Genomic DNA, 23,313 nt, shown 5'->3' with positions numbered 1-23,313 from the left:
AAGATGGTAAGTTGAGCGGTATTTGCAGCTCATTTAGTACGACTTTCTCTTAGTCAGCTGCACATATAAGCAAGTCACATTCATTTAGCAGTTTTTATTGGTAAATAATCTTCTTTCTTTCTTTTCCTTTTTTTTTTTTTTTTTTTTTTTTGGGGAAATTGGTAAGTGACTTTTGTTAATGTATAAACTATTAATTAACTAAGTCGATGCCGGTTTATAATGTACAATAGCAAGTAATTTTTATTTTATTATTTGTGTGTTGATACTTCTTTTTCTTTAGCACAATTCATTTCATATTACTTTCAATATAAAAAGTTTTTAAATTTTAAAGAAGAGATTTGATGGTAAATGAGCATATTAATGAATATAATTGAAACAAAAGGAGGATGAAAATTACATGTTTCCGGTGTTAGAATTATGTTTATTTATTATATATATCGTTTACCTCTTCAAATATCTTCTTTATAATGCATTCTAACTTCTAGCTAAGTAGGTACATTATTGCAAGTAATCTGTACAACATTCTAACAAAATTGTGTGTATCTAGTTTTGACAAGTAGAATGGTGGGAATCAAAATCATGAGCGCTTATGTTGTGGTAGCTATAGCAATATGGATGGTGCTTGAACCAACTCTTGTGGCATCAGATATACAATTCGACATCGAAAATGCTTCAGCAGCTACCTACTCACAATTGTTGACTAAAGTGCGTGAAGAAGTGAAGGATAAAAACATTGTATATGGCGGCTGCAAAGATATACCAGTAATGGCTGCACCTTCAGCAAAGTATCTTTATGTCGATTTTACAGCATCACAGGGAAGGACAATCAAAATTGCTGTGAATTTAAATAAAGGTTTTAGTTTATATGTGATTGCTTATCTAGACATTTTTAATGGAAACTTTAGATCACATATTTTTAGGGATGTTCCCGCTGATGTTCAAAGAAGTCTCTTTCCACAAGCACAAGGTCAAGCTAATCGTCTAATTATGAATTATGATAGTAATTATGGATCAATTGAGACTAAGGCAGAAGTTCTTAGACCAAAATTGGGATTGGGAAAACAGCCAATAATCATATTCTTTAACAAAGTTTATGGGAAGCCCGTTGTTGATAAGAATGAAGCTCAATTTATGCTCGTTGTTGTTCAAATGCTTTCCGAGGCAGCACGATTTGCATACATCGAGAACATGATTGTGCAAAAATTTGAGCTAGATATTAATAATTGTTATAAACCCGACTACAAAACCATTGAATTAGAAGCGAGTTGGCAGAAGATCACTGTAGGAATTAAGAATTCTAGGGGAGATGTAATCTCGCTGTCGCTAGCTTTAAGATATCCTGATAATAATCCTTGGACAGTGTCCAGTGTCAAAGAAATTGCTAAAGACATGGGGCTTCTAAAGAACGAAGGCGCTACTACTACGACCGCTATCAACCGAGTATATCTAGAGAACGAAGGCGCTACTACGACCGCTATCAACCGAGTATATCTAGAGAACGAAGGCGCTAATACGACCGCTAACAAAGGAGTATATCTAGCACCTTTCATCAATAAAGTACAAAGTTATTTCAACCAGTTCATGACTTTTTTTAAAGCCAGCAATGGTGATGATGATTATGAGGCTGAACTTTGAAACTAACCAAGGATTTGCTGTAGTTATTTCAGTGTAATAAGACAACAATATGTTGAGTATGTATTGCGTGTAATCCCCATTTCAATTCCTTAATGAAAACAAAATTTATTTAATTTACTTTGGAAAATTTGTTCAAAAGGACCAAGAAAGAGGGCACTTTTGAACAAAATTTTCATTTAATTTTTAAGGACCATCTCAAATAATTTTGTTTTATTTATTTATTTTTGGTCTTTAGAGAGCCACAAATGCGGGTGATGAGAATCATCGATCCCGATATCTTTTGATTCGTGGAATCAGGAGAGAAACTCTAACGACTTGAGTTATCCCTTACTCATTTTGTTGCCTTTTATAATAGCAATAATTGTTTAGTTTTGTGGCTTTGCATAGCCGAGATGATGTTTATATATGAAACTTTTTGCTTATCGGTGCACTAACATGTTGGTGTTAATTTTAAAGATATTTCTACTCATAGACAGTATTCAGTAGAATTAAGTTAATAATTATTTTTGGGTAGGTTAGATGAAGGGCCCTATCGGGCTAGAACCTCTCAAACTAGACAATTTGGGAAAATGGAAGGAAAGGCAAGGGAATCACACCCTTCAAACTAGAGGGGATTGAACCTCTTAGCTCATGGATGGAAAGTGCTCCCCCATTACAAAAATTTGGCCTTTTAGCGACAGGTGAAATCCGTTGCTAATTTCTAAAAATCCGTCGCTGGACATAGCTAGCTACAGATATATCTACAGAATCACTCCATTGATAAAAGCCTTGTCGCTAAATGGATTTAGAGACGGAAAAAGAATCCATCGGTGGATTTAGCGATGGAAAAAAAAATCCGTTGCTAGATTTAGCGACGGTAAAAATAAATCTTTAGCTAGCTTTAGCAACGGAAAAAAAAAAATCCGTCGCTCATATCAACAACGGAAAAAATATATTGACTCTAAAAGGAGCTGCTATTTGGTTCGAACTCACTCGGGTCAACCCGACTCGGCTTTGCATGTAAGGCTCCTTACATCCCCAATCGCAAGAATTGCAATTGATTGGTGTCGCAATCCGTCGGAATCACCCAATCGAAAATAGGTAATTTCCGACCGTAAAATTCCGTCGGAATCACCCGGAAATCCGTCGAAAAACCCCTTTTCGACGAAATTCCGTCATAAGCGGTTGTCGGAAACCCTCTGGTAGGAAAACGCCCTTTTCCGACGGAATTCGGTCCTCGGAATATAATTTCAGGTACCGAAAAAGTTCGTCGGTGACGGATTGTAAATTTGTCGGAAATTTACGACGAAAATTCCGTCGGAAAAGTTTTCGATCCAATTAAAAAACACGCCGCACCACCAGGGCACAACGTTTCACCACCACCACCACCTCTAACAAACCCTAACCTAAGCCCACGCCTCTCCCCTCAAACTAACACAAAAACCAGATTGAAACCATCCCCACCACTCTCCCTACCCTAACCTTAAACCCAACTAAGCCCACAACCCCTAACTAACCCAGATCTAAACCATCCCCACCACTCTACCCACCCTAAACCCGCCTAAGCCCACAACCCCTAACTAACCCAACCCTAAGACCCCACACACCACTAGCCCCTAACACAAAGCCCAAAGCCCCTAACTAACCCAAAACTCAGCCCGGCCACTCGCACCACTACGCCCATACGCACCACCACATCAGACCACCAGTACCCAAATTTTTTTTTTAAAAAAAAATATAATAAATTAAAAGAAAAGGGTAAACATACCTAGTTTATGAATTCTTTAATTTTTAGTTTATATGGTCAAATTCGACCATGAAAACCCCAGATCTGGAGTTTTCATGGTCGAATTCGACCTAAAAACCCATTAATTTGCCCATAAGGGACTATCAAAAGGGGACGGAGGGAGTTGCAAACAAAATATTACTGAAAGCTTTGTGGGGTTAGGAAAAAATGTGTCGATCTTAATAGTGTAATAACTAGGTGCTAGTATAATTTTGATAATGTACTAACTTTATTTAGATCTGAAGACATGATTAAAAAAATTTGACCAATTAATGTAGAGTCATAATAATTAATCATTTAAAGAGATTTTAATTTATCTATATAAACTACTCCAGACTTTGCAATGGACTAGAAAAAACAACGAACATGCAAACACAATAGTCAAGTTCAATCCCTCGTCTAAAGTGCAAACTAGCTAGTAATCCAAGCTTTGCGATTCACCATGAAGGAGTGGAAAGGCAGTAAGTTTTTTCTATGCAGGTTCTTGCTTGTATGGATGTATATTTTTTTTCAATCAAATTGCAACGAATCTAAAAGTATGTATGACATGATTTTTTATTTTATGATATATGTTTAAAGTTTTAATAACGTAAATAAGCATTAAGCAATTCTGCAGGAAACTACAGTTTCGAATCCACTGATCCAAGCAAACCAGTAAGGACATTCAGAACACGAAAGCCTTGCCACTTCGTCTTTGAAATCGACAACTATGAACAGCTTGTAGATTCAATGAAAGAAGCCAACCTGAAATATTTCGAGACACCTTGTTTCAAAGCTGGCGATGAGGAATGGTATAACAATGTTTATTTTCTCATTTATTAGCTCTGTTCATTATGATTATTGAAATGTAATATTATAAATTTTCTCCGGGAGACCTACTTCAATTCAGTGATTTTTATAAATTAGCGGCCCAACATTTATAAAACACACACTTTTCATGGAATTTTTATAAAGTAGGTCTCATATGTTTTAATACGCTTAAAATAGGGGTGTGAGGCTATTAGGAGTATAATTAGTGGACCATGAGCTTAAAAATTAAAAAAAGGGTGATAGTACAATTTCAACAAAAATTACATTCAATTCTGTTAACATATAGTGTTAATTAATTATTGGTTGCTTAATAGTAAACAACTATTTTCTATAAATGATTTGGTTTCAAATTCATTATTTAAATATATTTAATTCAATTTTTAATTTAATATGACATTTTAATTATGTATGTCCATAAGTTTTTAGTATTCTAAGATTCGATTCTGATCTTTCAAATTTAAATTAAAATCCTGATTTTGATAACTTTAATTGCAAGTATTAAAAAATGGAGGAAGTATATTTTTGTACAGAGTAATAGCTAGCTCGTTGGGCTATATGTTTTTACTAATATTATTTCCCTAAATGTTTCTTGTTTGTAATGTAGGAGTATGCGCATATATCCTTACGGAAATCAGGCAAGGCAAGGGAGTAATTATGTGTCTCTGTATTTGAGGAGGCAAAAGAATGTCAGTCGAAACAAAGAAGCTAATATTTCAATGAAATTTTTCATATTGGAGCAATTTTCAGATGAGTTTCTTGTCATCGCAGGCATGCTTTAGTTTATAATCAAATTAGTCCAGATAATTTATATTTAATCATTTTTAATTAGTATCCATCCAATTAAATTATACTTGTATTGTATACAGATTTGGGAAAAAATCATTTTAATGTTCGGGGAAAAGAGTGGGGAATAGCAAAGGCTCTAGAGTTGGATCATTTTAAAAATGTAGCCAACGGATTTCTTGTTGAGAACACTTGCACCTTTGGAGCTGAGGTTTTTATTACAAGTGCCAAGCCTAGTTACTTGAAGATGTCGTCAGTCAATATTTTACCCAAGAATGTATTTGAAATCGGTATTAAATTTGATCTCCAAAAAGATTATTATGATTCTACTACTTTCACCACTACATTAGATGGTAATACTTACACTTGGTGCGTAACTGTTGTTTTTTTTTTTTTTTTTTTTTTTTAACCAATAAATAGTACATAAATTCCCATTATTTATATAATTAGTACCATGATTATTATGTTTTAACTCTAATCACCTTTTTTTCAATTTAAATCTTAATAGGAAACTGCGATTATATCTAACCGGACATTTGGAGGGAATTAACACCCATGTATCGTTGTATCTGATTCTAATGGATAGTGACAAGCTTTCCTATGAAACGAACATGTTCGTTAATTTTCAACTAAGTTTGAAAAATAAAATAACTGGATCGTATTCTTATTCCAAGCCAGGTAATGAGAGCCTTTCTTCTCCCCCTTCTTATTTTTTTATTTTTTATTTTTTTTTTTTAAAAAAGTGACCTTTTATTAAAAAAAAAAAAAAAAACAAAATGCTGATAGTATATTCCACTCAACGTAAAGTTACACAATGTATAGGAATCAAAATAACAAATTAAGGCTAACTAACAGGGTTGATAATCCCATGAACAGATTACTTGAAATTATTCTACATATATATTCTCGATCACCACTAACAGCATAATTTTAACTAATTAATATAAGCACTCTATATGAATTATTAGTCAACTAACACTCTTGTCATGAGGTACCGACCTATAAAGTTGATGATTTCACATTTTCATAAAGTGTGTGCACAAATTAGGAGTACTATATATGTACTTTAGATTTTAAAGTTATTAATTTAGTTTCATTATTAGGCAACAAATTAAACGACCATTGCATGTTAACTTTTTTTTTTTTTTTAATAATTGTTTTCCTCTTGTAGCTGCTCTTGACTGGTACCATAGCACAAAGGATTCATCAGGCTATTCTAAGTTTATTGAAATAGAAGCCTTCTTTGATTCGTCAACCAAATATGATTATTTCCAAACTGCAAATGTGAAGGTCCAATTCAAAAGTGTCTTTATGATAAATGACACTGATGGTTAAGATATTCTCAACCACCATCACTTCACTACATGCATACTCTTCATTTGTATTGGATTTCCTTTGTTTTTTCTTCTTTTTACAACCATGAGTATGTATGAAACGAACCAAAGTCTCTTACACAAGACATATTGTGTTATTCATCCCTTTATGGTTTCAGTAGAATTGCATGGTTTTACCTTACTCTTTAAGTGAGGGTTTTTCATGTAATTCTTTTCATTTCAATTAATTAATCTATATGAGAATATTGTATTTGTTGTCCCGTTATTATGATATTATGATGTTGGGATTTATAATTTACTATGTACATATTTGATAACCTTTTTTCTCATAACAAATATGTGATAGAGTATAAAAACCTATTCTTATGCCTTAACCACAAGTTTAACCTTTTGGTTGAAATGATCTTCTAACATGGTATCAGAACCAACGTAACGTAAAGGTAGGTTACGGCTTCGAATCTCATCCACTCCATCCTAGTTGAATATTAATCACTGGGTATGAGATGTGTCTATGTTACATCCACAATTCAAGCCTAACAAACTCTCATGTAAGGAGGTGTGATAGAGTATAAAACAATGGTGGATCTACAGTAAGGCTTGGGTGACACAAGCCCCACCAAAATTTTTTTTTTAATTTTTTTTAATCAATATAAAGAATAATTTATTATATAGCTTAAATACAATTTCAATGCAATACATGATATTAAACTGGCTTTGTCTCACTGGTAATCCAACTGCCTTATGTTTGGTTTTAGGTACAATCCCTAGAACAAGCATTTTTGTTATTACTTCTTTTTTATTTCCTAAGTGCCCCTCCAAACTAAAATTTATACATATGTCACCGCATAAAACATATTACTGAACATTAACCATCAGTTTAAACTTTTGGTTGAGTTAGTCCACCAACATGGTAATGGACCAATGTTATACAAAGGTCACGGGTTTGAATCTCATCAAACCCCCCCCCCCAACTTTCAAGTAAAATATTTGGCGTTGGGTATGCGAAGGGCCCTGCATCCACATCTTAAGCCCAAAAGACTCTCATGTGAGGGGGCATCATAGAATATAAAACATATACCTGAGTCTTAACCACAAGCTTAAATTTTTGGTTGAGATGATCCTCGCTCTAACAATATGTCTTCATAATGGTTTTTTTTTTTTCTTTTTTTTCTTGTTATATATTCTTCTCAAAATTTAATAGCCCTCCATTTTTTTTCTTTTTATATAGAATGATTGTAATTTGTAGGTGGCAACTGGTTTTTGTAATCTAAATTCTAAACAATACTACTGATGTAACCCCCTCCGGCCCTCCCACCCCATTTTCCATTCAAACATTAGAAGCAAATGGGGTGTATTGAGTGCGGTGACCCCTGTTTATAAGGGGCTTTTGATTTGAATTTTATGAAAGTTGATTTTGGGGTTCAAATGGCAAAACATTTGAAATTTCGTGAAAAAATAGGATAGAAAGAAAGTGGGTTTTCAAAAAAAAAAATTTCAAAGGGTTAAAAGATAAAAATATTAATAATCAAATATAGGAGATTAAATTGCTTGCATTATTATTTTAATTATTAGATAAAGGAGATTCAAGGGACATTAAATGTCAATGATGGAAGAAAAATAATTTCAGATAGAAGAGCGTCGAAAATGAAGAAAATCCCCCCAAAATAACAAACGCAATAATTTTGTAAATTAATTGGTAACAAAAACGTAAGTATATGATCAATTACCAACGATGTAGTGAAGAGTAATTTATTTTGAAAAATAAAATTATCGGATCGTGTTCTTATTCCAAGCCAGGTAATGAGAGCCTTTCTTTTCCCCCTTCTTAATTTTTTTTTTAATATAAAAAGTGACCTTTTATTAAAATTGCTCTTGATATCAAGTGTGAATAACGATACAGCTCATCCCTCTAGGGTGCTGGGGCAGTCATATATATAATAAATATCGTAACATTACATATTACTAGAATACTGTCACACTCAAAGACAGGGGCTAGCGTCTCCGCTGCTGATGTGGCTACAACCTCGCGCCGGCCACATGGCAAGGCCATGCCAAGTCCCGAGTACGATCTTCCACCTATTGTGCTAGGCTTACCTAGAAACCCTCCAGTCCGGCCCCGCAAGGGCAGGGCACCCTAAGAGGACCTAAGTAACCTCTTAACCACACCTCCAATGGGACCATAGGCAAGAGATTGTCCCATGGGAACATAATTATGTTTCCGTCAGTTGAGTGCTCACTAGTATTACTTAACCAAATCAATATAAAGCTCTTTAGGGGGTAGGTGCTCACTCATGGGTTGGTGGCCAACCTTGGGTGGCGTCATGGCCAAGGGCCATGAACGTAGCCTTGGACATATAATAGCCTATGGGGGCTATGGCACGATGGGATTTAGTTAGGGGGTTGGCTTAAAGCTACGGCCTGATCCAAGTCGATGCACCATGGCTGGAACGCATTGGCTAAGATTTGCAAGGCTCCGGGAGTCTAAGCACAACTTAGTGTGTGTGGGGTTGATAGCTAGAGTGAATTCTATTTGTAGGGATCACGAGTGAGGGTAGTTACTTGACGGTTACTTGGGTGGCTTAGTGGAGAACGTGGGTTGATGGTTACCCGCGTAGTGGGGATCATGGGAAACGGTTACCACGGAGTGATAACCACTCATCAGTTGAGAAGAATGGGGAATGACGTGGCATCCATCCCTTAATTCTAGGAGGGATTGGTAGTGGGGAAGTGGGCGGTTATAGTAACCACCCACGAAGCCCACTACTCCTTAAGTGGCAAGCATGCATGCAAGACACCTGTTTAAGTGGCAGTTACTTGATAGTAGGCAGTTATCATGTAGTGGGCAGTTAACACTACTACAAAAAGGGCCAAAGAGACCTGTTATAATAGGCGTAAGAGACCTATTTAGAGGAGGTCTCTAGCTCACAGGTCTCTTTGATAAAGAGACCTGTTCAAGTCAACAAGTCTCTTTGAATGAGTCAAAGAGACCTGTTATGTAAGCGAACAGGTCTCTTTGCATGTAATTACCTTTTATATTCATGAAGGGAAAGAGACCAGTTATTGAACATAACAGGTCTCTTTGACGCCATCAAAGAGACCTGCTTTGAAAGACAACAAGTCTCTTTTAACCTTATTTTTTAAAATAATAATTTAAATTTTAATGATTTATTTATTATTTTATAATTACTGTACTAAAATGGCGAATAAAAAGTAAATTATAATAAGAATAAATTATATATAAACTAATTATTCAAATTTACAAGTATACAAGAAAATTGTTTACACAATTAACAAGTACTGTATATATGAGCTTTATATAAATAATTTACAAGCAACCATAACCAACAACTGTCTTATTTTATAAAGTGAATCCAACACATTCTTGATAATTTCTTTAGCCCCTTCATTCATCAACTTCCTTGACTGAGTTTCTTGAACTGCTCATCATCCTCCTATACACAATTGAAAACAATTCAAAAACAAGGCTTAATTCTTGTAACAAAAAAACTTAATATCAACAACAAAAAGCTATAGCAAGTGATTCAGCAACATGTCTCTTCTGCCTCTTCCCCCATAGCTTATTACTTGCATTTTGAACTTATTAATTCCTCGATTGAATCTATCTTTCCCTCGGTCGAAATTTTTTTACCACTATAAATACCACCCCCCCCCCCCCCCCCTTAAACCTCAATTCAAAACAATCAAAATACAACCTTTAGATACATAACACTGAACCGAATCAAAAATATAACTTAAGCAGGTTATCACCTTAAACACATGCTTTTTCACCGTGAGTTGATGTCATTGGTAAAAACCCGCAAGCTTTATCACATTCACAAGCTTAACCACAATTTCATGGGACATCTCTCGTTACAACTGCAGGTCAAAGAATGAGGAAATATAAATGATTAATAATTGTAATAAACTTAATCCTTACTAAAATTTAGACTAACTCAATAATCTAATTTCATCCGTTAAGAGCTCAAACCCAAAATTTGATCAATCTTAATTCAACAATTTACCATTTCAAACCAACTAATCAAAGCCTTTTGGCCAGCCCATTATGCAAAATTCCTTGATTATCCATGGACCAAAATTTATTAAGATCATGATTTCAAATTCACCAGTTAAAAGCCAAAACTAATCAACTATGATTCCAATTCACCATATTAATGAGATTACTACTTGGAAGAAATCAACTAAATTTACCAAACCCATTCATAAATCAGAAATAAAATTTGATTAAACCCAATTATTCAAAATTCCAAATTAACAAATTTAACACTTGGAAACCGAAACTAATCAATTCCATTTACAAAAGTCACCAAATTAATGCTAATAAATCAAATCTTTTCAGACACATTACTCCAAAATTCACTAATTTAGCACTTAAAAGGCAATAAAACATAATCAAACTTTTGTCTAATGTTCACCAATTTACTACTCAATCTAGTGGACATTCAAAAATCAAAATTGTATTAAAAAACTCATTCATCCACGTTCACCAATTTTACCACTTTGAGAACAAATTACATCAAAATCAACAATGCAATATTCACTGATAAACCATTAATCAAAACTTTGAACCAAAAAAAGTCAAAAATTGGAGCAAGTTAAAAGAGAAATAAAGATCAACAATGGCTTCAATAGTAGCAATTATGCTAATCAATCTAATTAACTGATCAATGTTAATATTACCGAACCTGCATCTCTCTTAAGCTTGAATTGCTTAATTTCTTCGTTGAATTCAGCTTGAAATGATTACGATTTCTTCATCAAACAATCTGCATAATCACAATTGCAATCACAATAAACTTCTTCATATCACCATCGGATAGATCTCCTACTTTACGATCTTGAACTTACCAACAAACTGAGATCAAGAACAATTAAATGAATATCTGACGAAAAAATGAAACCCTAGGAGAGAGAAAGTGGGGAAACCTTTTCAAGTAATATTGCATAGATTCAACAAATGAGAGCCAAGACAATTCCACATCAAAACAACGAGAGTAGAGGGTGGTGAGTTGCGCCGAAAGACGACATTGGTCGTGGTCGCAGGTCGCTTCGTACAACAAACACGCAAAAGGAGAAACGATTGAATGAAACACCCATTCGTAATCGCTCTATACAACGGAGGTGGGGACGACGACCTTGCAAATCGAACGATAGTGCGTGGAAACACCATGAGAAACAATGGCCTCCAACTATGGTGGTGAACCGACCTTGAGAAGTGAGAACAATGGAAATTCAAGGGTTTGGAGTGAAACTACTATTTTGGGCAGAGAAGTGGGTTTTTAATTTGCTTTTTGTTTTTTTTTTTTAAAGAATAAAGTATAGTCTTTATTGCCTTGTATCGTACAATGATACTAATATTTTATAATTAAAAAAATGATAACACATAAAAGAGACCTGTTAACAACAACAATAGGTCTCTTTGTTTATTTTCCCGCCATCAAAGTGTACATAAGGGACCTGTTAATACTGAAAACAGGTCTCATTAATTAAAGAGACCTGTTAGATGATATAACAGGTCTCTTTTAATAGATCTCTTTGCCCATTTTTGTAGTAGTGTAACAAAGTAGTAGGAAGTTATTCCTATTTGGCCAGAATGTGGCCAGCCCTTGAGTAGTATAGATAAATAGAGGACTTGCCCCATTCGTTGGGCATCCACTCATTCGGGCTCATTGCCTTGTATTGTACTCTCATTCTCAAAGTAATAATAAGTAGTCTTGTGTTTGCCTTTGTTTGCTTGTCTTGCTTTGGTTATCGTAGTAGGCTGGTCTAGACGCCATCACGGGAACCTCCTTAGTCCCTAACTTAGAAAAAAAAAGTTATTCCTTAAATTTTTCCGTGACAAATACCCTTAGAATACCCTTAGGTATTTTCTATTAAAAATAAAACAAAATGCTGATAGTATATATATTCCACTACTCCATATAAAGTTACACAATGTATAGGAATCAAAATAACAAATTAAGGCTAACTATCTGGGAGATATTCCCATGAACAGATTACATAAAATTATTCTCACCACTAATAACAAAATAAGTTTAACTAATTGATATCTATTTAACTAATACTAAAAATATGCTGATGTCATCAATTCCTAAAATGTCTTTTGTGTCAAGCTCTCATTAAAAAATTTCCTTCCAAATTCACATATGATGTTATTATTTTTTTTTTTGGCCTTTTCATTTTACTTGCTAGAAATTAGGATCAAGTAGGTAGGAAACTAAAAATCTAAAGCTTGACTTTGACATTTATTTCCTTTATAAACGTATAAGTTAATTAGATAATGCAATGTTAAATATATTTTGTCTAACAATCATTTTAGTATATTTTCAATAACATAATAAATATTATGATGCATCGTTAAATAATAACCATTAAATGTTAAAAAAAAATTATAACCATCGAAAAAGGATTTGAATGAATTTATAAACAAACTTTTTTTTAAAAAAAAAATACAAATTGAGTCATGTTAAAAAGTTATTAACAATAAAAGATATAAAAGAAATATAAAAAAATTTACTTATCACCACCGTGCAACGCGCGGGTACCTATCTAGTAAGCATTCTATATGAATTAGTCAACTAATAACACTCTTGTCATGAGGGGTATGTATAAAGTTGTCAAAAGAGGACGGAGGGAGTACTATTGCTACAATGCATGATTACCATCCTAATACTGGCACTGACAATATTAACATGTTAACCTTAAATTGGCCAAAATTTGAGTATCAACTTTAATAAATGCAGAAGTTGTCGGCAACTTTTTGAAGTATTGATCTCCATTAAAAAAGAAACAGGCTCAAGTCAATATCTTTCAGAATATTGTACTACTCCCTCCGTGTTTTAATAAGTGTTACACTTATCAAATTCGGGCGTGTTTTAATAGTATTACATCTCCTTTTTGGGTAAAATTACTGCATTAAAATATTATATCTCTCTCCTCTTGTTGATATAAGAATAAGAAGAGAATGCTTTTCAAGATGCTTGCTATTAAACAGAGGAAGCCTTTAAATAGACTTTACATGAGAACTACATAGCTAAGATAATTACAAAATATAACTACTTAAAGTGATAAGTATACTATGTGATAAGAAAGCTAGCTGTACAAGAGTAAATGAGTAATCACAAGTAAATAATTATGAGGATTATTATTTACGGTTGTTATGCTTCAATAGTTGAAACCCATTGCATTGTAGCATTTATAAGTATCCCACATTGGAGAAAGGGGACTACAAAGAAACCCGATAATAAGATTTATGACTTTTATATATATAATGGCAATTGGCAATACATTATTAATGTAGTTATTAGTTTATTTATGATCACTACGTACTACTGTATAATACTATTGCATGCTAATATATGATTACTGCTACTAATTCGCAACTGACAATATTAACATGTCAACCTTAAACTAGCCAAAAATTAAGTATCAAATTTAATGAAGGCTGAAATTGTCGGCCTGCCAATTTCAACATTTCGAAGTAGTGATATCCATTTAAAAAAGAAAGAGACTTCAGTCAACTTTTCAAAGTATTATTTTAATGAATTACCACCTAAAAATGTATCCATTTTCAAAATATCCACATGTTTATAACTTTTTTTCTTTAAATTAACGCCCCTTAAATTAAGTAATTACTCAAATTACAACCTTTTCAAAATTTTGGTGGGTTTCCGTCTGTAGACCCCACCTAACGGCTGCTAACCGCTATTTTGACCATTTTGGTTGAAAATTTCCCTTGATTTTTCTCTTTAAAATAGCTCTCCTAACTTCAATTTGCATTTCCTTCACCAAATTCCACTCTAATTGGGGTAAATAGTAGAATTAGGGGTTTTATGGGTTCATGTTTCAATTGAATTAAAGGTTTTCTTGAAGGAAAAATTGCCCAGAATAATCTGACCTTTGCCTCATCTGCCTAGAATAATTCCACTTTTTGATTATTTTTTAATAATCCGACCTTTGATACCAATCCGCTTTAACGACTGCTAAAAACATTCCTAAGGGTTGTGTAAAATAAATATTAACGTAGCATTTTGGCCCGTTGAGCTATTAATATTCTTAGTAAAATTGGACAAAAATATGTGTTCGTTTAGAACGAAGATGAAAGACTAGTAGACTACTACAACGGTGTTGTGTGTTATATTCTCCGCTACATTGAGATCGATGATCCTAACATATACTCACATTTTTTTTATGTTAATTATTACAAATTTACTAACATTTTGTTCCAAAAGGCTCATAAGAATAGTTCAAAATTAAAGGTCAAAATGGGTATTTATTTTTAATATAATGATAAATGATCGAGAAAATATTACTCATAGCCTTAGAGGTTAAGAAAAATTTGTTGATCTTAATAATAGTAGGATCGAACTGAAGCTCCGTTTCAACTAGATACTCTGTAAAATTATAGTAATGTACTCACTTTAGATCAGATTAACATACAATCATTAGATTAGCCCTAAACCTGTTTAATCTATGTTGGTTGAATATTAATGCACAAATAAAACTATTATTGGCTAGCCACATACAAGACTTATTACCCAAAGGTAAAGTGTTGTAAAATAATAACTTTGCCGGACTTCCACCGTTGACCAATCTCAAAACACCCCCGAAACCACCGCTTTCATCCCTAAAACCAACATAATCTGCTTGAAATTGTCTCAACCTCACCGAAACCACATTCCACCCTCGAAACCACCACCCTCTAACCCCAAACACCATCATCCCAAAGCACGAAAATATGCTCACAACCTCAAAGTATCCTCTAACCACCTTGTAATAACCTTACCACCTCGAAAAACCAACCCCAAGATGGTTTTGGAGGTGTCTTGAGGTAGGTCAACGGTGGAAATTTGGTCAAAGGTAGTATGTTACAACATTTTACCTTTTATTAGGTAGTTATTTAGAATATTTTTTTTATAAGGTAGTTTCTCACAAAATTTAGGTTTTATTAGGTAGTTTCTGACAAAAAAATTATTTTTTATCAAATTCAACTTTTCAATGTAATTATATCAATCAAAAATGTAAAATTGAGAAAGTTTTAATCAAGATATTTGATTACTTTTTCTATTTTAATATATGTGATTCTAACATGATTACTGGAGCAAGTAGCTAGGGCTACAACTTTGCAACCCCCTAATTTGGAAGAGCTAGCATGATAACTGGAGTAATAATATGCATGAGTACAAACACTAGAAATTAAAGAAACCCGAAAATAAGATTTATGACAAGGTTTTATATATAAATGGCAATTGGCAATACATATATTAATGTAATTAATGATCACTACGACGTACTACGAGTATAATACAATTGCTACCATGCATGATTACCATACTAATACTGGCACTGACAATATTAACATGTTAACCTTAAATTAGCCCAAAAATTGAGTATCAACTTTAATAAATGCAGAAGTTGTCGGCCTACCAATTTCAACTTTTTGAAGTATTGATCATTGATCTCCATTAAAAAAGAAACAGGCTCAAGTCAATATCTTTAAGATTATTTTACTACCTACGTATTATATTTTTTATAACTTTCGGTTATTATTTATGTGATGTAAAATAGGACCGGACTGTTCATCGGTCAAAGACCACACCGAACTGGACCAATGACCGAAAATTATATTTTCAAGAACCGAACACCTACCGGAACGATCAAGTTGTGACCGAACTTGGACCGGACCACTAAATTTTGAACTATATAATCATTAAAAGGTTATGACAATAATCATATATTAAACGACCACAATATTAAGTCAATTCATGTGGGTGGGTAATTTGTGATATTCCATTGTTTTAATTATTTGTCTTGAAAAAAGTAAAAATCAAATTTTAGAAAGTGAAAATACCTGTGTCACCTTTATGAAACGTACTTGAACGCCTAATCATAATATGAAAACCATATTCCACATATAGTTACCCCAATAAATATGTAAGTCGGGTAGTAAGAAAGAATAAAAATAGGAACAACACTTTGATACATCGAAAAGAAAATGGGAACGAAAAAGATAGACAAAGGGATCGAGGATTTGTAAATTTTGAAAAGTAAAAACAGTAACTTTTGTATACATCTGTTGTACAATAATTTACTGTACATCAGAGGTCACTTTTATCAAATTTAGGGTCACTTTAACAATTTATTGGGTACCTTTTTTCAATAAAGTATAAAAATCTCGTAAATTTTATTTATGTCAAGGTAGCTTTTATTCATATTAGGGTAATTTTTTGTTCATTTTAGGATAACTTTATAACGGATGTACATTCGATTTATTTAAATGATTGTCAAGTAAAAATAATACGGTTATAAGTAACAAGAGAAAGAAAGCTTTATTTCTAACCAAATCTCTATTTTCTTTAAGAATAATATAATAATGCTATAAACATCCTAAGGGTTGTGTCAAATAAATATTAACGTAGTATTTTGGTCCGTCGAGCTAATAATATTCTTAGTAAAATTGGACAAAAATATGTGTTCACTTAAGATGAAGGTGAAAGACTACTACAGGGGTGTTGTGTGTTATATTCTCCACTACATTGAGATCGATGATCCTAACATATACTCATATTTTTTTTTAATTGATTAGCATAAATTATTAACATTTTGTTCCAAATTAAAGGCTTATAAGAATAGTTCAAAAGGTCAAAATGGACATTTTTTTAATATAATGATAAATGAGCGAGGAAATATTAGTCATAGCCTTAGAGGTTTCGAAAAATTTGTTGATGTTAATAATAGTAAATCTAGGACCGAAACTTCGTTCCGGTGTATGTTAGTTTCAACTAGATACTCTTTAAAATTATAATAATGTACTCACTTTAATACTCCAACTACGCCACTTACCTTTTATTTTATTTAAGTCAATTAAATTGCTTTTCTAGTGTTTTCGTTTTTCTATTGTCAATTTTCAAAATTATCATGATTTGAAAAACTTTTAAAATAATTATATGACATATATATTATATGATTTTGATAAACAAAAAAGAAAAATAGAAAACTACAGCGACACCAAACCGACTACAAAGAAACCCGACAATAAGATTTATGAGTTTTGTATATATAGGACATTTTGTGAAAAACTACCTTATAAAGCACTTTTTTTTGCGAGAAACTACCTAATAAAATTTTTTTTGTAAGAAACTACCTTATAAAAGGATAAATGTTGTAAGAGACTACCCTTGGTCGAAAAATCATCGTTGACTTTTGTTTTCCAGCGTTGATCACGTCACGTTCCAATTAAGAAAAAAGGAGGGAAAAGGTGAAGTAAAAGTCACGTGATTGACACGTGATGTGGTCAACGCCGGAATTTGAAAGTCAACGGTGACTTTCCGATTAATGGTAGTCTCTTACAACATTTACCCTTTTATAAGGTAGTTTCTTACAACATTTTTTTTATTAGGTAGTTTCTCGCAAAAAAAAGTGTTTTATAAAGTAGTTTTTTACAAAATGTGCATATATATATAATGGCAATTGGCAATACATTATTAATGTAGTTATTAGTTTATTTATGACCACTACGTACTACTGTATAATACTATTGCATGCTAATATATGATTACTGCTACTAATACGCAACTGACAATATTAACATGTCAACCTTAAACTAGCCAAAAATTAAGTATCAAATTTAATGAAGGCTGAAATTGTCGGCCTGCCAATTTCAACATTTCGAAGCAGTGATATCCATTTAAAAAAGAAAGAGACTTTAGTCAACTATTCAAAGTATTATTTTAATGAATTACCACCCAAAAATGTATCCATTTTCAAAATAACCACATGTTTATAACTTTTTTTCTTTAAATTAACACCCCTTAAATTAAGTAATTACTCAAATTACCACCTTTTCAAAATTTTGGTGGGTTTTCCGTCTGTAGACCCCACCTAACGGCTGCTAACCGCTATTTTGACCATTTTGGTTGAAAAATTCCCTCGATTTTTCTCTTTAAAATAGCTCTCCTAACTTCAATTCGCATTTCCTTCACCAGATTTCACCAAATTCCACTCTAATTGGGGTAAATATTAGAATTAGGGGTTTTATGGGTTCATGTTTCAATTGAATTGAAGGTTTTCTTGAAAGAAAAATTGCCCGGAATAATCCGACCTTTGCCTCATCTGCCTAGAATAATCCCACTTTTCGATTAGTTTTTAATAATCCGACCTTTGATACCAATCCGCTTTAATGACCGCTAAAAACATCCCTAAGAATGAAGATGAAAGACTAGTAGACTACTACAGCGGTGTTGTGTGTTATATTCTCCGCTACATTGAGATCGATGATCCTAACATATACTCACATTTTTTTTTATATTAATTATTACAAATTTACTAACATTTTGTTCAAAAAGGCTCATAAGAATAGTTCAAAATTAAAGGTCAAAATGGGTATTTATTTTTAATATAATGATAAATGACCGAGAAAATATTACTCATAGCCTTAGAGGTTAGGAAAAATTTGTTGATCTTAATAATAGTAAATCTAGGACCGAAACTTCGTTCCGGTGTATGTTAGTTTCAACTAGATACTCTTTAAAATTATAATAATGTACAAACTTTGGATCAGAAAATATGATTTTAAAAATTTGACCAATTAATCTAAGGTCACAATAATTAATTATTTAAAGAGATCCAAATTTATCTATATAAACTACTCCATGATTTGCAATTGAGAACACAAAACAACGAACATACAAACACATTAGTAAAGGTCAAATTCATTCCCTCGTTGTCTAAAGTGCAAGCTTTGCAATTAACCATGAAGGAATGGAAAGGCAGTAAGTTTAATATATTTTATTTTCTACGTTTATGATATGCAAAATAATGTCAAAGTATTTAGTGTTTTATTGTTGAGCGATGTAACATCAAAGTAACATGCAATGCAGGAAACTACAGTTTCGAATTCACCGATCCAAGTAAACCAGTTAGGACATTCAGAACACGAAGGCCTTGCCACTTCATCTTTCAAATCGACAACTATAAACAGCTTGTAGAATCAATGGAAATAGCCAACCTGAAATATTTCGAGACACCTGATTTTACAGTCGGCGAAGAGAAATGGTATAATACTCGTAATGTTAGTTTATTTTCTCATTTATTAGCTAGCTTTGATTTGTTCAATGGTATAATACTCGTAATTTATTAGCTAAGCTAGCTTTGATTTGTTCAATGATTATTATTATATTGTTTGTAATGCAGGAGTATGTGCATCTATCCTGACGGAAATAAGGCACGGCAAGGGAGTAATTATGTGTCTTTGTACTTGAAGAGGCAGAAGAACGCCGGTCGAAACAAAGAAGCTAATGCTTCGATGAAATTTTTCATATTGGAGCAAAATTCAGATGAGTATCTTGTCATTGAAGGTAAGCTTTTATTTAGTTGGTAATTCCATTATGTTATTCCCTCGATTTTATATTAATACTCGATCGTAGTATATATTAAATACAGATTTGGGAGAAAAGCATTTTGATGTCCGAGGAAAAGAGTGGGGAATTGCACAGGCTATTGAGCTCGTTCATTTTAAAAATGAAGACAATGGATTTCTTGTTGATAACACTTGTACCTTTGGAGCCGAGGTTTTTATTACTAGTGCTGAGCCTAGTTACTCCAAGATGTCGTTAGTCAATTCCATTTCCAACAATGTATTTGAAATTGGTATTAAATTTGATATCCCCAGTGATTATTATGATTCTACTACCTTCACCACTACATTAGATGGCACTACTTACACCTGGTGCGTACCTATTTTTATTTTTTTAGAACAAATTCATGATTCCTCGATTTTATATATTTTTTTACATGCACTAATTACCCTATTTTTTCACTTTTTAGGAAATTGCGTTTATATCTTAATGGACATTCTGAGGGAGCTAACTCCCATGTTTCGCTGTATCTTATTCTTGTGGACATCAACAAGCTTTCCAATGGAAGGAGCATGTTGGTTAATTTTCAATTAAGTTTGAAAAATAAAAGTAGTGGATCGTACTCTTATTCCATGCCAGGTATCATGATGAGAGCCTTTCTCTTTCCCTGGCCTTTTTAATTGTGAATTAAAAAAAGACCTTTATTAAAAATAAAATAAGAATGGTAATTGTATATTTCACTCAATATAAAGTTCAACAATTTATAGGCTACTAATTAGACAATAAATAATTGCTCTTATCATCATGAGGTACCTATAACGAACGTTGATGATTTCACATCTGTTAAATAATTGCAAATTAGGAGTACGATGTACTTTGGATTTTAAAGTTATTAATTTTAGTTGTTTTCTCTTGTAGCTGCTCTTGACTGGTACCATACCAAAAAGGATTCATCTGGCTATTCTAAGTTTATTGAAAGAGAAGCCTTCTTCAATTCGTCAACCAAATATGATTATAACCAAACTGCAAATGTGAAAGTACAATTCAAAAGTGTCTTTACTCTTAATGACGACACTGATGGTTAAGATGTTCACAACTACCATCACTTCACTACTATACATTCGTACTCATTTGTATTGAATGTCCTTTGATTTTTTGGTCACAATCATCGGACCGATTATTTATGATACGAACCAAGGTCTCTTACACAAGGCATATTGTGTTATTTATCCCTTTACGCTTTCTGTAGTGTTACATGGTTTTACCTTACTCCTAAAGTAAGGGTTTTACATGTAATTTCCTTCATTTCAATTAATTTTAATGAAATTATTGTAATTGTTATTATCACGTGATTATGACACTATAATGTTGGGATATTTACTTTATTACAATTTAAAGATATGATATCCTTTTTCATTAGTTGTGATTTTATTTTTGTGTATTGCTTGAGATGTTTTTTTATAAAGAACATCCAGTTAATATATATATATATATATATATATATATATATATATATATATATATTATATTTTAAATTTAAATAATATTTGTAATACTAATAATAAGGAAAAATTAGAAATAATAATCCCAACTTTAGAATATTCCATAATAATCCAAACTTTGAGGGTTCCTCTTTTTCTTCAATCTCAAACCGGTCAACGAAAGTCAATGACCTATTATATCAGGTCACTTGACACGTGTCAAGTCGTGATTGGTCAAAAACTTTAAAAAAAATACAAAAAACCAAAGAAAAAAAAAAATCAGCAGCCTCCCCTTCCCTCACCAGTCGTATGCCGCCTTCGCTGCCCCTTCCCCCATCAGCCGTACGACGTCGTGTCTCCCCTCCCACACAGAACCGCCGCATCTCCCCCTGCCACATAGGACCGCCTGATCAATGTTTTCCCCCCTCCCCAAAACCCTCTCCTATACCCCCACATAACCACCAATGAAACCCCTCCCCACTGCCAAAAATCCCAAATTGCTCCTCCCACCACCTCAAAACCCTAACGGCTAGTGTTTTCGATGGTGGGGGATGGGTTTTTTTTGTGATTTTTGAGAGTAGGGGAGGTGGTTTTAAGGGGTTTTCGAGTGGAGAAAGAGATTTCAAGGGAAGGAGAGGTTGCCGGAAAACGGGATAGAGAGATAAGGAGGGAGGTTGGGGGATCGCAACACCAGCGCTTAGGGAAGGGAAACCGGCAGAAAGGAGGGGAATCAATGGCGTAGGGGGGCGGGTAATAGCAGCAACTGGTGGTTTTTGGGCTTTGGCTAGTGGCCGAAATTGGAAGGGATTTTATTGGTGGTCGAGACAGTAAAATATTCTTTTTCATATACTTACATGAACATTTGTACCAAATGTATATTTACTATATGAATAATGTTCTTTACTATTATCATGTTCTCTATTAATAGGAAAAATTAGAAAAAAAATAATCTAAACTTTCATCAATTTTGGAAGAATAATCCCAAAAAAACATTTTATTGTATTTTAATGTACATTGTATTATTTGGATCTACAAATTATACTGAATTTTCTATTTGCATCCTTTCTTCTTACAAAATGTATTAATTGGTCGATTTTCTTCAAAAACTTCATTTTATTTCTCTTTTTGTAGGTTGTTTAGTGGGATGGACAACATGTATTGCATATTCTTGGGGAGTTTGCATAATTTGAACGCCTTAAATAAGCAATATGGTTTAGGAAGAGCTACCAATGAAGCCATGTTTGTCATTGAAGCTTATCGGACCCTCCGAGACCATGGCCCATACCCGGCTGATCAAGTCCTTAAGGATCTTGAAGGTTGCTTTGGGTTTGTCATATTTGATCAAACTGCTGGCACTGTCTTTGCTGCTCAGGTAATTAAATTGTTCTTATAAATAAGTATATTAATTGTATTTTGTAAAAAATGCTCAGGTAATAAAAATTGTATTTTGTAAAGGGAAAATTGGCTGAAATTGTTTGATGTGTTTGTGAACAGGGGACAGATCAAAGAGTGAAACTTTATTGGGGAATTGCTGCTGATGGTTCCGTGGTTATTTCTGATAATTTGGATGTCATAAAAGCAGGGCGTGCTAAAGCTTTTGCACCCTTTCCATCGGGTAAGCTCATTAAATTTGTTCAACTTTATGGACGTTGGTCCGGATTAAGCCCAAACCAACGTCGATTTAAGGCTAATTAGGCAGGTTGGTCTAGTCGATGGGTTATGGGTTGAAATCTTAACCCATCGGCTAATAATCTAAAACTTGTGAGCCATTATAAATGTGGTTAACACACCTGATGTCCCTTGCTTTCTTGAACCAATCCTGTGTATAAATAGAAGATCTTACCAACCATTATAAAACTTGTGAGCCATTATAAATGTGGCTAATAATCAAGGTCTTACCAATAGATGGTGATTCAATAGATTCAATCACCTTGATGGTTAATATAAATAGAAGATACAAAAAAAAAAAAGAAAAAAAAAAACAAATATAAGCTTGTGTATAAATATTTGGACTATATATATAATCTGGGGTGTATCATGAGATTATATGTTGAGCGTATGAACAAACTTACATGTGAGTGGAAATATTGTCCCACATTAATCAAGTGTATAAAGTAAGAGTAAACATTGAT

At 33.1% G+C, this 23,313-nt stretch overlaps 2 protein-coding genes and 1 long non-coding RNA gene across 3 annotated transcripts; 2 read left to right on the top strand and 1 right to left on the bottom strand.

Moving 5' to 3' along the window:
- Nucleotides 1–561: 561 nt before the first annotated feature.
- LOC145611039 (ribosome-inactivating protein PD-L3/PD-L4-like) lies at nucleotides 562–1,635 on the top strand. Its single transcript, XM_081666275.1, has one exon. It carries the CDS (start codon nucleotides 562–564, stop codon nucleotides 1,633–1,635), a length of 1,074 nt encoding a protein of 357 aa, XP_081522401.1.
- Nucleotides 1,636–3,842: 2,207 nt separating this feature from the next.
- LOC145611037 (uncharacterized) lies at nucleotides 3,843–6,328 on the top strand. The gene is made up of 5 exons (XM_081666274.1): nucleotides 3,843–3,861; nucleotides 4,017–4,191; nucleotides 4,815–4,978; nucleotides 5,077–5,283; nucleotides 6,165–6,328. The coding sequence occupies exons 1-5, from the start codon at nucleotides 3,843–3,845 to the stop codon at nucleotides 6,326–6,328; spliced, it is 729 nt and encodes a 242-aa protein (XP_081522400.1).
- A 3,267-nt stretch (nucleotides 6,329–9,595) lies between these two features.
- On the bottom strand, nucleotides 9,596–11,576 carry LOC145612491 (uncharacterized). Its single transcript, XR_014106618.1, has 3 exons — nucleotides 11,272–11,576; nucleotides 11,031–11,111; nucleotides 9,596–9,779 (listed from the first exon to the last, which is right to left on the bottom strand). It is a non-coding gene; the product is annotated as an uncharacterized LOC145612491 (long non-coding RNA).
- Between the last annotated feature and the right edge of the window lie 11,737 nt (nucleotides 11,577–23,313).

Source organism: Chenopodium album, chromosome 24 (genome assembly GCF_948465745.1).
Source record: "Chenopodium album chromosome 24, dcCheAlbu1.1, whole genome shotgun sequence".
NCBI lineage: Eukaryota > Viridiplantae > Streptophyta > Magnoliopsida > Caryophyllales > Amaranthaceae > Chenopodium > Chenopodium album.
The sequence above is the reverse complement of the archived record's forward strand: the minus strand, read 5'-3'. Positions and strand labels throughout refer to the sequence as shown.

Coding starts and splice junctions, on each gene's coding strand:
- LOC145611039 (XM_081666275.1), top strand. CDS start 562: ATGGTGGGAATCAAAATCATGAGCGCTTATGTTGTGGTAGCTATAGCA.
- LOC145611037 (XM_081666274.1), top strand. Junction 4,192..4,814: donor AAAGCTGGCGATGAGGAATG/GTATAACAATGT, acceptor TTTGTAATGTAG/GAGTATGCGCATATATCCTT. Junction 5,284..6,164: donor CAAGAATGTATTTGAAATCG/GTATTAAATTTG, acceptor TTCCTCTTGTAG/CTGCTCTTGACTGGTACCAT.